At 47.4% G+C, this 13,795-nt stretch overlaps 1 protein-coding gene across 4 annotated transcripts in view; it reads right to left on the bottom strand.

Annotated features, from left to right (window-relative positions):
- Nucleotides 1–9,493: 9,493 nt before the first annotated feature.
- The window catches only part of Znf777 (zinc finger protein 777), a 28,823-nt gene continuing 24,521 nt past the window's right edge, over nt 9,494–13,795 (bottom strand). For all 4 annotated transcript variants that reach the window (XM_050119906.1, XM_050119904.1, XM_050119905.1 and 1 more), the window contains one exon: nt 9,494–10,957. In XM_050119906.1, the coding sequence (XP_049975863.1) occupies nt 9,786–10,957 (1,172 nt within the window). In that variant the 3' untranslated portion in view covers nt 9,494–9,785. The remainder of the gene's footprint in view (nt 10,958–13,795) is intronic.

Here is a 13,795-nt window from a genome sequence, read left to right as displayed (position 1 = left end):
TTTTTTTGGTTTTCCGAGACAGGGTTTCTCTGTGGCTTTGGAGCCTGTCCTGGAACTAGCTCTTGTAGACCAGGCTGGTCTCGAACTCACAGAGATCCGCCTGCCTCTGCCTCCCGAGTGCTGGAATTAAAGGCGTGCGCCACCACCGCCCGGCTATTTTTTTGTTTTGTTTTGTTTTGTTTGTTTGAGACAGGGTCTCATGTAACACAAGCTACTAACTATGTAGCTGAGGATGACTTTGAACCTGATTCTAATGCCTCTATCTCCCAAGGGCTTGACTTATAGGAGTTCACCTGAGACCAGCTCCGAAATTCTTTTCTGACATGTGCCAATAATCTCAGCTCTATCTTATTCCTCAGGCTGCTACAGGTGGTGGTGGTGGTGGGGCTAAAACATGTGCACACGCAGATAAGCACAGGAGAAGCCAGGAAAGTTAAACTCACAGGCATCCTTCAAAGGAAAGAGATGCTTAGACCCTTCCTCCTGGAATGCTGGGAGAGGATGTAGCTTGCAACCTGCTGATCCTTTGCTCTCTGATGAGCCAAGGTCCACCTGTATCTTCCAGAAATTATGTTTTATTTATTCCAAACCCTTTCCCCCTAGAACCTGGAACATTACTTCTAGGTCCTAAACCTCATCCTTGTGAGAAATGTCATTTGAACTTTAATGTGACTTCTGTTACCTTAGGGCCACAGGGCCGGACCAAACCCTGACTCCCACAGGCATTACGTTTAACTCAGGCATTCTCCCTAGACCCTTGACTGTTGATTCTAAGTCAACAAGAACCCATCTTACAGACAGGTCACGTGTTCTTTATAAAGCGCTTCAGAGTAAATGTACCTTAAGTTCTGTTGTATTCACCGGGCTGAGTTGTTAATGACAATTTTCCCCAAATTGTGCTTAAATGTGGCAGAAATGAATGAACTGATGTCAGACCAAGTGGTCTGGGCCCAGCAGTGGTCACCGGGTGTAGGAAATCACAGCCTACCAGCCCAAGAGGAGCCCTCTGCCTGGTGCTGCCAGAGGTCCTGATTGTGCCTAGCCAATGAGGGCAACCATGGGATGCCAACAGATTGGAATGCCTGGGTGCTGGGAAGGTATATAAGGTTTTCCCCATTGCTAAATAAACAAGTCTGCCACGTTCCTTTCACCGACTCCTGACATCTGCCGTTGACACTGCACCTTCTCACCCCTTCCCGTGATGGAGTAGTGAGGACCCAACAATGGGGATATTTTCCCTGCTGGCTATAAAGTCTGTAGGGACCTCCCACAGGTAGGAACTGCAGTGCTTCTGCCTGAAGCTGGTGGGTTGATAAGCCAAGGTTTGCTGAGCAATCACCAGAAGGTAAGAGACAGGCAGGAAGCAGATTATTTTCCCACAGCTTCAGGTTCTAGTTTTTGTACCTAAAGTGGGTTCCTTTTCTGTTAGGAATTGTTGGAGCATTGAGATTTTTATTATTTTCCTAGAATAGGAGAAGTAGGGGATAAACTCCATAGTCAATTCAACTCTTGGCGTCTAGGAGGGTATAGAGGAAAAGGAATGGCAGCAGGCAGGCTCACAAGGAGAGTTCTGCAGAGAAGTCTGACACCTCTCTCTCTCCCACCACATCTGTCTCAAAGGTTCTTCCCACACATAGACATGGGAATTGTCAACTATTACGTCAATGGAGGGTGTGTTCTTTAACATGCAGACAGGACTTAGCATGAAGTTACACGTTGTCTTAAGTCCAGTTAGTTCCTGATAGCTCACCAAAAGAGGCACCGTATCTTCAACGGTAAGAATGGGGTATCGGTCACCAAGGCAGAACTCAGACTAACACATCCAGGAAGAACCAATCTGTCACAGATTGAACGTGATCTTCTGGCCTCCAAAATGTGAGACTCAGTAGGTGTGGTGACCCAGCTCTGGGGAGGAGGTCATCTTCTTAGTAAGTGCTAGGACATCCAGGGCCGCATAGCAAGGTCTTCCTCTAAGAAGGTCTGGAGGACCAGGGGTCAGTTCTCAGCATTTATATGACGTTTCATAACTCCAGTGCCAAGGGACCCAACACCTTCTTCTGACCTCTGAGGTGCACATGTATACATGCAGGTAAAACACTCATACACATAAAATAAAATAATAAAATAAAATGTTAAAAACAAAAGCCAGAATGACTGGAGAAATGACTTGTAAGCGCTTGCTGCTCCTGCAGAGAACTGGAGTTCAGGTCCCAGCACCCATATCACGCAGCTCACAACCATAGAGGATCGGGTGCCTCTGGCCTTTGTGGGTACTACACTCATGTGTACGCATCCACGCTCAGAGATACATACAAATAAGTTGAAATTAATTAAACCTTAAAGGACTGATTAATTACTTTTTCCTCGTTATTGGCTTTCTTCGCCGCCGCAACTGGCTTGAGCCATCGGTTGGGGGTAAACCTCGTATCTATTGTGCGTTGCAAATTCCGGAGACCTTGCCTGGTGTACCCACAATTGTGTTTGCACGGGCATCTGCAAAAGGAACGAAGGGGCGGCACAAGATCCAGAGAACTGTGTAGAGCAGGTTCGAGGGTGCAGGACAGCGAGGACACCGACATTGAGGAACTGTTGCAGGAAAACAGCACGGCACTGGTCGGCGACGCTGCGGCTGGGCGTGGCTCGCGGTCTGGGCGAGCGGAAACGGCCCGCGCCACCACCACCGAGAGGCCCCCCTCTCTTTCCTAGAGCGGCCGCCAGCAGCCAGGTACGGCGCTGGCCTCCGAGGCATTCTCGGTGCTGGCCGCCAAGGGGCAGCACAACGGCCAGCGCGGCCCCACGTGGCGTGGCTTGCAGGAGCCAGCAGTGGGCTCAGCCTAGGGAGAAGTTGCTGGGCAGGAGGATGTTTGGAATCCACAACATTAAAATTAGTTTAAATGTATAAACAGAATATTTTTTACATTTATTGAAAATATAAATATAGAAACCTATAAGCTACCTTTTAGGGACTAGAAAATAGGATGGTTTTTGGAGCCCTGGCTCTGTTATCTCTGCCACACTCACAAAATCTGTGAGGCGCACACGGCTGGTTTCCACGAGTGTTCAGGGTTTGCAAGTTTGCTATAAAGTCTCTGGGGCAGAAATGATGGGCTCTGAGACCGCTAGGGAGATCAAGGCCACCCTGGGGGTGGGGTGGGTTCTTTGGGAATCCGGAGGGCTTGGGAATCTGGAAGGGGTTGGAGGACTGGGTTTGGGTGATCTTTCCCAGGGTCTGTGCTTCCGTGTGTGCTGTAGAGAGTGGGCAGAGAGCCAAGTCAAGCATCTAAAACAAGAGCCTCAGAATATGGTTTATTTTGGTCTCCAACAGTTTGTGCTCAGTCAAAAAGGTGGTCCTTGGGACGCGGAGGTGGCCAACCACAAATCTTCCCTGGGTCTGACTTGGCAGTCTGCCTGCCCTTGGATTCCTTATCAGACTTCTGAGTGACCTCTCTCTTACATCAGGTATTCATTTGGAGGCTTTGGCAGTGATCTGACCCGGAGACTTTCCACCTAGTATGTGGGCTAAGTATGAGAGGGGATGCTAGAATGACTGCATACTAAAACAGAATATCGTTTAAAGGTTTAAGATTTTTGTTGTTGTTGTTTTTGTTTGAGACAGAATTTTGTTTGGCCTCCAGTCTGCTATGTAGTACAGGCTAGTTTCAGCCTACTGAGCACCTGGATTGCCATGTCACCACAGATGGCTCTGGTTTGGGATTGCCTATAATTAAGTACGTCTGGCGTACTCCTTTAATCCCAGTACTCATGAGGCAGAGTCAGGTGGTCTCTGGGAGTTCCAGACCAGCCTGGTCTACAGAGTGAGTTCTAGGACAGGCTCCAAAGCTGCAGAAAAACCCTGTCTCGAACCCCCACACACACAAAAAAAAAAAAGAGGAGGAAGAGGAGGAAGGAGGAGGAGGAAGGAAAAGGAGGAGGAGGGGGAGGAAGAAGAAGAAGGAGGAGGAGGAGGAGGAGGAGGAGGAGGAGGAGGAGGAGTATTTTTGGCTGGAAGGGTATTGGATGGTGGGGTGGTGATGCTGAATCCCAGCACTTGAGAGACAGAGTCAGCAGAGTTTGAGGCCAACCTTGTAAGCTCCAGACCAGCCAGAGTGGCCTAGTGACACCCTGTCTAGAAAACAACAACAAAATTCTACCAAGGCAGAGTTTTTAAATCATTGTTGACCTGTAGCATATTTATCCACTAGATCCTTATATACTGCCCAGGTGTTAAGACTTCAGAGCAAGCACAGAAAGTAAAAGCTATCCCTATCCATGGGAAAAATCAAAACACATGATGGCCACTGAGTGACCCTAGGATGGCACAGCCTCTCCGGGATGCTCACAAGCTGTGAGGTGAGGCCCACCAATCTCCCCTGGCAGAGGCAGCAGAAGCATGTGCTGCCGTTATAATGTAGCCTTTAAGGACATCTGTGCCGTCTTTTCCAAAGCCTTCCAGGAATTCTTGGTAGTTTTGGCTTCTGAGATTTTCCTGGTGAGGTTATAGAGACTTACCATTTTCTGATAGGAATATCTGCCAAGCATATGAAACACAAAAGAAAATTAAAGTTAAGAAACTTTGTTCTATCCAAGACTGAGGTAACTATGGCCAAGTGTCACTGAATAAATTAAACACACAGAGCTTGGTTTGAGACTTGGACCTGTTAGGAAGAGTCATTGGAAAGCTTGCACCTTGGTGGTCGCCTCACAGAAGCCACAGCAGTGGCCAGCAGGAGAACGCCTTGCCGTGGACATGGTGAGACATAAACAGGGGATTCAGAGGCTGAAACAAAAGTTTGAGAATACAGACACAGTGCAGAAAGTTAGAACTGCGGAGCTGGCAGATCTTCGTCCAGTTGATGAAGCTATGTGTCTTGAAGCTGGTTCTTTCAGCACTTGGGAGATGAAGCAGATGGTCATCCTTCCACATATAGGCACTCTCTGCCCCCCTGGCTCCAGGAGACTCTGCCTCTAAAAGAGAGAGAGGGGCAGTAGGCCCTTCCAAGTAACACACTTCATGTTACCACCACAGGTGTGGAAACGGCTACAAGTTCTCGTGCCAGATGGCACCAAACACACATTTCTTTGGTCACATTTAGGAGAGAAATTGATTAGCAGAAAAAGAAGTCATTTGTTCACATAAAAATTTTTGATGCTTAGAATTCAGAAGTTCACTAGGCAGTGGTGTGCAGGCTTTTAATCCCAACACTCAGGAGGCAGAGGTGGATGGATCTCTGAGTTCAATGCCAGCCTGGTCTACAGAGCAAGTTCCAGGACAGTCAGGGCTGTTACACAGAGAAACCCTGTCTTGAAAAACAAAAGAAAAAGAATTCAGAATTTTTTTTAAAGCCAGGAAGAAAGGAGAAAGAAAGAAAGAAAGAAAGAAAGAAAGAAAGAAAGAAAGAACTTACTATTTTCATTTGAGGAGGAAAATGGTTTAAGTAAAAGTTTCAAATTCTGTGATTATGTGCTAAGGCGAGTTAATCTTTTCCATAAAATGAACACCCGCATCTGTTTGGGTGAAGTTAATATTTGTTCCAAGACTCCAGGCAGCTGGCAAGGAAAATGCACCTCTATTTCTTTCAATATGTCTACTGTTTGAATCAGATATACAGAGACCATCTTAGTTGGTCTAGATTTTCACTTGTTTGTTTTGGTAATTATTATCATATTATTTGTTTTTTTTTTTTGACATAGGGGGTCACCACATGGCAGTGGCTGATCTGTCTGACCCTGTCTCCCTAGTGCTGGGACTAAAGGTGTACACCAACACATTGCTGAAGCTCCCCCTCTCTCAGCATTCTGAAACCTTTAACATTTTTCTCCCCAAATTTACTTGAAGACGTATCATAAACTTGGTTGAATAAGGCAATGGTTAATTCAAGTTAAGCAACCACAAGATTAAAAACAAAAATGAGTAATCGTCTTAGTTTTACATTAATTAGAATTAAATTATTGGGAGGTAAAATTGTGAGAACCCATGTACTGCTTTTGGACAAAATTAATGCAATTTTCATTGTTAACTATGCTCAAGTAGGTAAATATACAAACAAACTTTTTATTTATGTGTATGGACATTCTGCTGGTATGTATGTCTGTGCTCCATGTGTTCCTGGTGTCCTGAGAGGTCAGAAGGCAGCAGATCCCCCTGGGACTGGAGTTACTAACAGTTGTGAGCTGCCACGTGGGCACTGGGAATTAATTAAACCCTGGTCCTCTGGAAGACCAGCTAGTGATCTTGTTGAGCCATCTCTCCAGCCCCCACACAAAATTTTTATCTTAGATGATGGTAGAATGATAAGAGCACTTGCTTAAGCCTGCAGTGCACATCCCAGCACTAAGGAGGCAGACACAGATGGACCTCTGAGTTTGAGGCCAGTCTAGTCGATAGAGTGAGTTCCAGGACAACCAGGGCTACACAGAGAAACTCTATCTTGGAAAACAAAACACAAACAAACAAAAAGATTCTGAGCCAGGCCTGGTGGCATCTGTAATCCCAGCTACACTGGAGGTCGGGTCGAGTCAGGAACATCACATGTCCCAAGTCGGCTTGGGTTAGTTTAGCATTTGTTCTCATTCATGTCGAGAGATGGTAGCTCTGATCCTGCCGCATAGAGGCAGGGTGTGTTACTTTAAAAGTGCCTTTTTCTTCTAAGAATTCCTTTTCCAGCCACGCAGTGCCGGCACACACCTTTAATCCCAGCGCTCAGGAGGCAGGCAAGTTTTCATGTTGGACTATCTTTGGATCACCAGCCTTCAAATAATGACCCGGAGACGTCTTATGAGAGCTTTGCCGTAGTTTAGGCTTTTCTTTCCCCCTAACTAGTCTTTATAACTTAATTAAACTCATATTTTTAAATCTACATTTTGTCATGTGGTTTGGTTACCTCTTCTTAGTAAGGCACATAAGACTTGTTGGAGTCTGTTGGCAAAATCACACCTAGATCCCTCTCAGTTTTTCCTCTATCTGGAAGTTCCACCTATTTTTTTCTGTCTCACTATTGGCCATGTAATTCTTTATTAAACCAATCAGAAGGCACCTTAGGCAGAGATATCTTTACAGTGTAAACAAATGTTCTACAACAGATCTCTGTGAGTCCAAGGCCAGCCTGGTCTACAGAGGCGTTCCAGGACAGTAAGAGTTACAGAGAAACCCTGTCTCGAAAAACCAAAGCCAAACAACAGAAGAATCTCTTTCCCCAACTGCTGCTCTGATAATTGCACAACGGATTTCTTGGGTCCCAGCCTCAGACAGAACCTTAGGAGGTGGTAGCCTCTTGCTAACCTCAGGACACAAAGTAGCTTGTGTCACGACAGCCGTCATTTTGACAGACAGGCAAACTGACAGCCTTCTCCGAGTCCCAGTCCACTAAGTGGGCAACATCTACTAGATCTTGGTTAAGGAATGGCAGGGTTGGAAGATGTCTGCCTTCAGCCGGGTCCAGGCTTAAAGGAGGTGTCCATGAGTCAGAGCTGCAGGCTTTGCCTCCTCTTCTGAAGGATCATCTGGATAAAAACTGGGAGGCTTGACAGCAAATACTTTGGGGCCGAGCTTAGGTTAAATTCTGGCCAAGCAAGTTTGGGCTGATGTCTGACAGTCATCTGTTAGAAGGGACGGGGACAGCAATTTCATAGCTTGTCACGGGATGAGACAGAAATATTTGTCTTGTACAATGCCTAGAATATGGTAAGAGTAAATTAAACATAGGTTATGGCCATTATTCTTAATAAACTGAGATGATTTCAGATTTTATGTAAGGCCACTATCAGTAGTATTAGGCTGAATTCCTTTTCTTCGTTCCTTTTACTTCTTTAATTCTTTGAGTCTGTGGCTATCCTTTGTCAGAAATAGAAAAAAATTAAATGGTGCGTTTACTTCAAAAACACATTTCAAGGAACCCAACTAGAAGTGATCAATTCAAAATCAACTCTGAAGAAATTTTAATTTAAAGGTTCCCACTACCAGAAGCAAGACGATGCTGCAGCCAAATCACTTCCCAGAAGGCTGATGCAGAGGCCTGGGCCTGACTCAGCATTGCCCTGGCAACAGAAGGGCCTACAGGGCCTCAGTCCCTGATCCCTTAATCTGAAGACCTGACACACATGCCCGGGGAAAGGTCTCCCGGGCACCTGGCTGTTGGAACTGCTCTGGGGAAGGATAGAGGTGGAAAATCAAAGATGTGGCCTTTTGTTTGTTTTTGTTTGTTTGTTGTTTTGCCAGTGATAAGTGAGAAAAAGTTCTCCCTGAAGCCCAGGCTTCTCCAGACTCCAAAGGTGCAGCTCAGAGAATGAAGCCCAAAGCCGCCCAGCCCAGCACTGCCAAGGCAGCAATGGTTTGTTTTGTTTCCTCACAGAGCCCCGTACGTAATTCTGAAGGCCACACAACCAAGTACCTTAATGGTCCCAGGCCCACACCTTACTTCATCTGCTTCCTCCTGCCCCGACAAGAATCTCTCTGATAGCCGAGAAAACTCATCAGTCGCCCACTTAATGGCTCCTTCTAGGAAATGCTAGTGTTTTCTCTCCCATTAAAATTCATTTCCAGCCTTAGGACACTCATCGTTTTGACAAACACACAGTCTATTCCCTTAATAGATGTCCTTTCCCTCAATCTTAATTTCAATGAAAAAAATCTGCTATAAATAGAATAGATAACAGACTGGCTTTTCTCTTTCCAACAACCTCCAGATCCCAGGGAAAGAACTTTAGGATCAAACATGGCTTTTTGGGTTGAAGACTCGAGTTCAAATCTGAGCTGTACCCAGACATGGGTGGTTCGGGTCTTTAATCTCAGCACTTTGGAGGTAGAGGCAGGAAGATCTCTATCAGTTCCAGGACACTCTGGTCTACATAGTAAGTTCCAGACAGCCAGAGGTATATAGGTGACACCCTGTCTTAAAAAAAAAAAAAATGCCACGAGTTTGAGACCAGCCTGGGCTACACAGCGAGTCCAGACCAGCCTGGGCAGGTGCAAGAGCCTGCTTCAGAACACTAAAACCCAAAAAAGCAAACATAAAAAATCCTGTCATTTTCTTTCATGTGACTTTGGACTACATAAGCTGTGACCCGATACCTCTGTGCACTCATGCATGTGCACACACAAGTCCCACCCCCACATAATTAAAAACAACGCCCCAATGGTAGTTGTGACTGCTCACCTTCCCCAGTCATCGGGCCTTCAAGTTGGTCAGCATTGTCCCTCCTCTTGACTTTATATTCAGTCAGTGGCACCTGCTTCTCCTTACCCCGCCCCCCATGGACAATGGGACAACCACTGTTAGGTGATACTAGGTACACGGCCCTCGGGCCACTCCAGCCCCTCCCCTTACAAACCAAACAAGAACAGCAAACAGGAAACGCTCATCTTTTAAAAATTACTCTATTATTATCAAATAGAACCACAGTATCCAAAAGGTAATTAGAAAGTTCTATCCCGGACTAAATGGCCCTGCATCGCCGCCTGTTGAGTGGCTGGCAGCCAAATCACTGCCCCCGTGCAGATTGTTTTCATCCATTTTATTGTCAAGGAAATTAACAGCCTGAAGGGGTTCCCCAGGCCCAAGAGCTCCCCCCCTGGGACCCTGGGGGAAGCAGGCAACAAAAGACCTGGTTTCACTACCCGTCCTGGGGAGAAGGGACAGGAGGGGAGGAGGGTTCACAGCAGAAGGGCTTGGGGCGCCCCGCTCCCGCCCACTGGGCTCAGCCTGGGGGCAACTGAGGCACCGGTCCCAGGGGCCATAGACCCTTGCATCTAGCTGCTCATCTGGCCGGGGCAGGGGCGGGGCGCATGCTCACTCGCCCGTGTGGGTCCGCAGGTGGTACTTGAGCGACTGTTTGTAGCGGAAGCACTTGGCGCAGTGCGTGCAGGGGTAGGGCCGCTCGCCAGTGTGTGCTCGCTGGTGCTCCAGCAGGTGGTGTTTCTGCGTGAAGCGCTTGCCACACTCGGCGCAGTGGTAGGGCCGCTCACCCGTGTGGATGCGCCGGTGTTCCAGCAGGTGGTGTTTGCGGATGAAACTCTTGCCGCATTCGGGGCATGCATGCGGCCGTTCGCGCGAGTGCACGCGGCAGTGGTTGGTGAGCTTAGATTTTTCGCTGAAGCTCTTCTCGCACTCCGGGCACTTGAAGGGCCTTTCGCCGGTGTGAGTCCGCTGGTGGCGCAGCAGGTGCGATGGGCGGCTGAAGCTCTTGCCGCACAGGCTGCAAATGAAGGAGACCTCGTGCTTGCCAGCATGCACACGCTGGTGGATCACCAGGCTGATGTGCAAGCGGAAGCTCTTCTTGCATTCCGGGCACGTGTAGGGCCTCTCTCCCGTATGTGTGATCTGGTGCTTGGTCAGACTTGACTTGTGGCTGAAGCTGCTGTCACACTCGGGACACTTGTAGGGCTTGGAGCCACCACTACTGCCTGAGCTGGGCGACTTGGGGCGCGGCTTGAGTGAGTGCTTGGGATTGAAGGCTGACCCGCGCTCTGGGGAGACGTAGCCGCTGCGCACCCTGTGGATGCGCTGGTGAAGTGTGAGTTGCTGCTTGTGGCGGAAGCTGATCTCACACTCGGCACACTCATAGGGCCCCTCCTTGATGTGGTTGCGCTGGTGGATGATAAGGTTAATCTTCAGCCGAAAGCTCTTGCCGCACTCCATGCAAGTGAAGGGCCGCTCGCCTCGTCGATTCCGCTGCTGCTGGCTGGAGGACCCACGGTTCTCACCCAGGTGCCGCTCACCATGGCCATGTGAATGCCCATGAAGGCTGGGCGCCAGCCTCTTCACTGCTGGGTTGCCCAGCTGCAGGGGTGGGGGGCTCTCCTCGCCCTCGGGGGACATCTCCCCAGGAAGTGGGGTCTGGTACATACTGGCCTCGTACCTCCCGGATAGCTGCCCAAGGGATTGCAAATGCTGTGGCAGCTCATCCTCCTCTTCTTCTTCCTCATCCTCCTCCTGCTCCTCAGTCTTTATCACGATCCCCTCTGCTCCAAGGTTAGAAAAAAAGAGTTTAGCCATTATCTAGAACCCTGATCCTGGATAAGCACAAGGCTTAATTCTCATCCACACCAATAAACACTGTGCTACACACACACACACACACACACACACACACACACACACCTTGATACATAAATATATTTATCCAAATTCCTCCTTTTGGGAAAATCTAGTCCCATGATTCCTACCTTTGGATGACCAGTTGTGAAACCCAGAACTAAACAGGGCTCTTGGGGAGGAAGTAGGGGAGCTGGCTACTTGGTGCCCTGGTATTCCTAATACGAAGTAGCTGGAGGATCACGCCCCAGTGGGAAAGAAACCAGCCCTGAGAACCATCACACCATGCCTGAGCTTGTGCACATGGACTCCAGTGTGTGGGACAGCAAAGTTCCACTTCTCCTTTCGGTGCACCTGGGGCCTAGCGTGGCAATGGTCTCAAAGGGCACTGCAGAATCAACATCCTTCTCCTTCAGACAGTTCTTCCTCCCCGAGCCCACCTGTTTTTCTCCTCATCATGCCTTCATTCACCCACCTCCATTAATTCCTCCCTCCTTCTCAGTCTCTCTGCCTTGCTGTGTGATCCTGACCTGTGAGTGACATTCGACACAACCGAGCTCTTCTCTACTGGGACTTGGGCTCTGGTTTTATAGCAACCCAGGAAGTACAGATGCAGTTCTCAGAGACCCGAGTTGAGGCCTCCTTCAGGATCCAGAGTGCAGCGCCCTGCAGTGCGCCCGGTGGATTCCCTGGACCTCCAAGTCTGGCTTGTTCCCATAGGACCTGAATAAAGCCAAGTTCTACAGGGGTCCCTGAGAATCTACGAGACATCTGACTCATTCAAATTTCTCCAGGTGTTTTATAGTCAGTGATTTGGCATTTCCTAACCAGTGTTGTTTCGCTTTTGAGACAGGGTCTCTCTAGGTAGCCCTGGCTGATCTTGAACTCAAGAGTTCAACCATCTCTGTCTCTTAAGGATTAAAGATGCGTGCTACCTTGCTCAGATATCTTTTGTGAAAATAACATTTCTTCCCTTCCTTTCCTCCCTCCAAACCCTCCCATTTACTCCTCCTTGCTCTTTTCAAATTCATGGCTTCCTTTCTAGCTGTTATTACACACCACCACACCATAATACACACACACACACACACACACACAATTTCCTAACTATAACTTACTCGGTCTGTATAATATTACTCAGCTGTTTTATTATCTTTTAATTGTGTATCTGTGTATGGGTAAGGGATCCCACTGGAGCTGGAGTTGCAGGCAATTTTGAGCTGCCAACATGAGTGCTGGGAACTGTCTGTCCTCTTAACCACTGACCTATGTCTCCAGTACAGCTTTCATATTTATTTATTTATTTATTTATTTATTTATTTATTTATTTATTTATTTATTTATTTATTTATTTATAGTGTATACAATATTCTGTTGTGTATATCTGTAATGAAGAGGGCACCAGACTTCATTACAGATGGTTGTGAGCCACCATGTGGCTGCCAGGAATTGAACTCAGGACCTTTGGAAGAGCAGGCAATGCTCTTAACCACTGAACCATCTCTCCAGCCCTCCAGTACAGTTTTTAAATTCTAACAAAATCTTTCTAGATAATTTTACACCTGTCTTTTGTACCTGAGCACTGCATGACCCTTTGGGGGTCAAAAGACCCTTTTACAGAGATTGTCTAAGATCACTGGAAGACACAGATATAGATTATTCATAACAGTTATGAAGTAGGGCCGAAAATAATTTTATGGTTGGGGCCACCACAATGTGAGGTCACATTGTGTTAAGGGTCACAGCGTTAGGAAGAGCGAGAACTACCCCCCTAAAGCTTGTCAACTGCAGTGCTGGACAGGCAGTACAGGTGTGCTGAGGGAGCCTCCAGGCCTGGCCTCGGGGCGCTTATTTAAATCTAATAAATTAGATGCTAATCACTTGACCAAGCTTACCATGAGATTTTTATTAATTGAAAAGATGTAGATTACAGCCAGGTGAGGTGGTACATGTTTGCACTCTCAGCATTGGGAAGGCTGAGGCAGGAGGGATCAAGAATAAGGCCAATCTAAGCTACAACTGGAAGCCCCCAGTCTCAAAACAAACTAATAAACAAAACACAAAGAGCCAACCAGTGAAAACTGGAGCACCAAAAAAAAAACAAAAAAAAACAAAAAAAAAACAAACCAAAACTGTCATGAAGGATATTCCAGGATCAGCACTGCATGCCCACTGGTACAATACTATACTCCCGGGGAGCAGAATGAGGACACTGGGATTATGTAGTTACAAGCACTGTGGCCAGAGCCGAGCAGAGAAGGACAGGAATCTCTCTCCTTTTTAAGAGTTTAAAAGGAAAACCCCAGGGCAGGCAAGCTATAAACCTCAGCAGCTGCTCAGAGGAGAGTGGAGAAATGAAGGAAAAGCTGTGCTGTTCGAGTCAGGCTGGGATGGAGGTCCGAGCGGCACTCCAGAGAAAGCACACTCAGACTCTGGCCAGCATGGGGAACTGGGGTGGGAGAGAATGGGCGGGGAAGAGAAGAGGAGAGTTAACCCTTTCTAGGTTAGGACTCAGAATGGTAGGCAGAGTCAGCAGACCCTTGTACTCACAAGGTCTGCCCATGTTGTTTTTAAAACATGCTTTTCTTGCAGGGTGTGTTGGCACAAACTTTCATTCCCAGCACTAGAAGGCTAGCCTAGGCTACTTAGTGAGACCTTGTCTCAAAAACAGACAACACTATACAAATAAAACAAAGTAAAACAAAACTACCAAACTCCAAAGTCACAACAGTATGAGATAAATATAAATGAGAAGGAAGTTCGAG

This window comes from Alexandromys fortis, unplaced genomic scaffold, assembly GCF_014885135.2.
Source record: "Alexandromys fortis isolate MF-2015 unplaced genomic scaffold, M_Fortis_MF-2015_v1.1 scaffold_177, whole genome shotgun sequence".
Lineage (NCBI taxonomy): Eukaryota > Metazoa > Chordata > Mammalia > Rodentia > Cricetidae > Alexandromys > Alexandromys fortis.
This window is presented reverse-complemented; position numbering and strand designations above follow the sequence as displayed.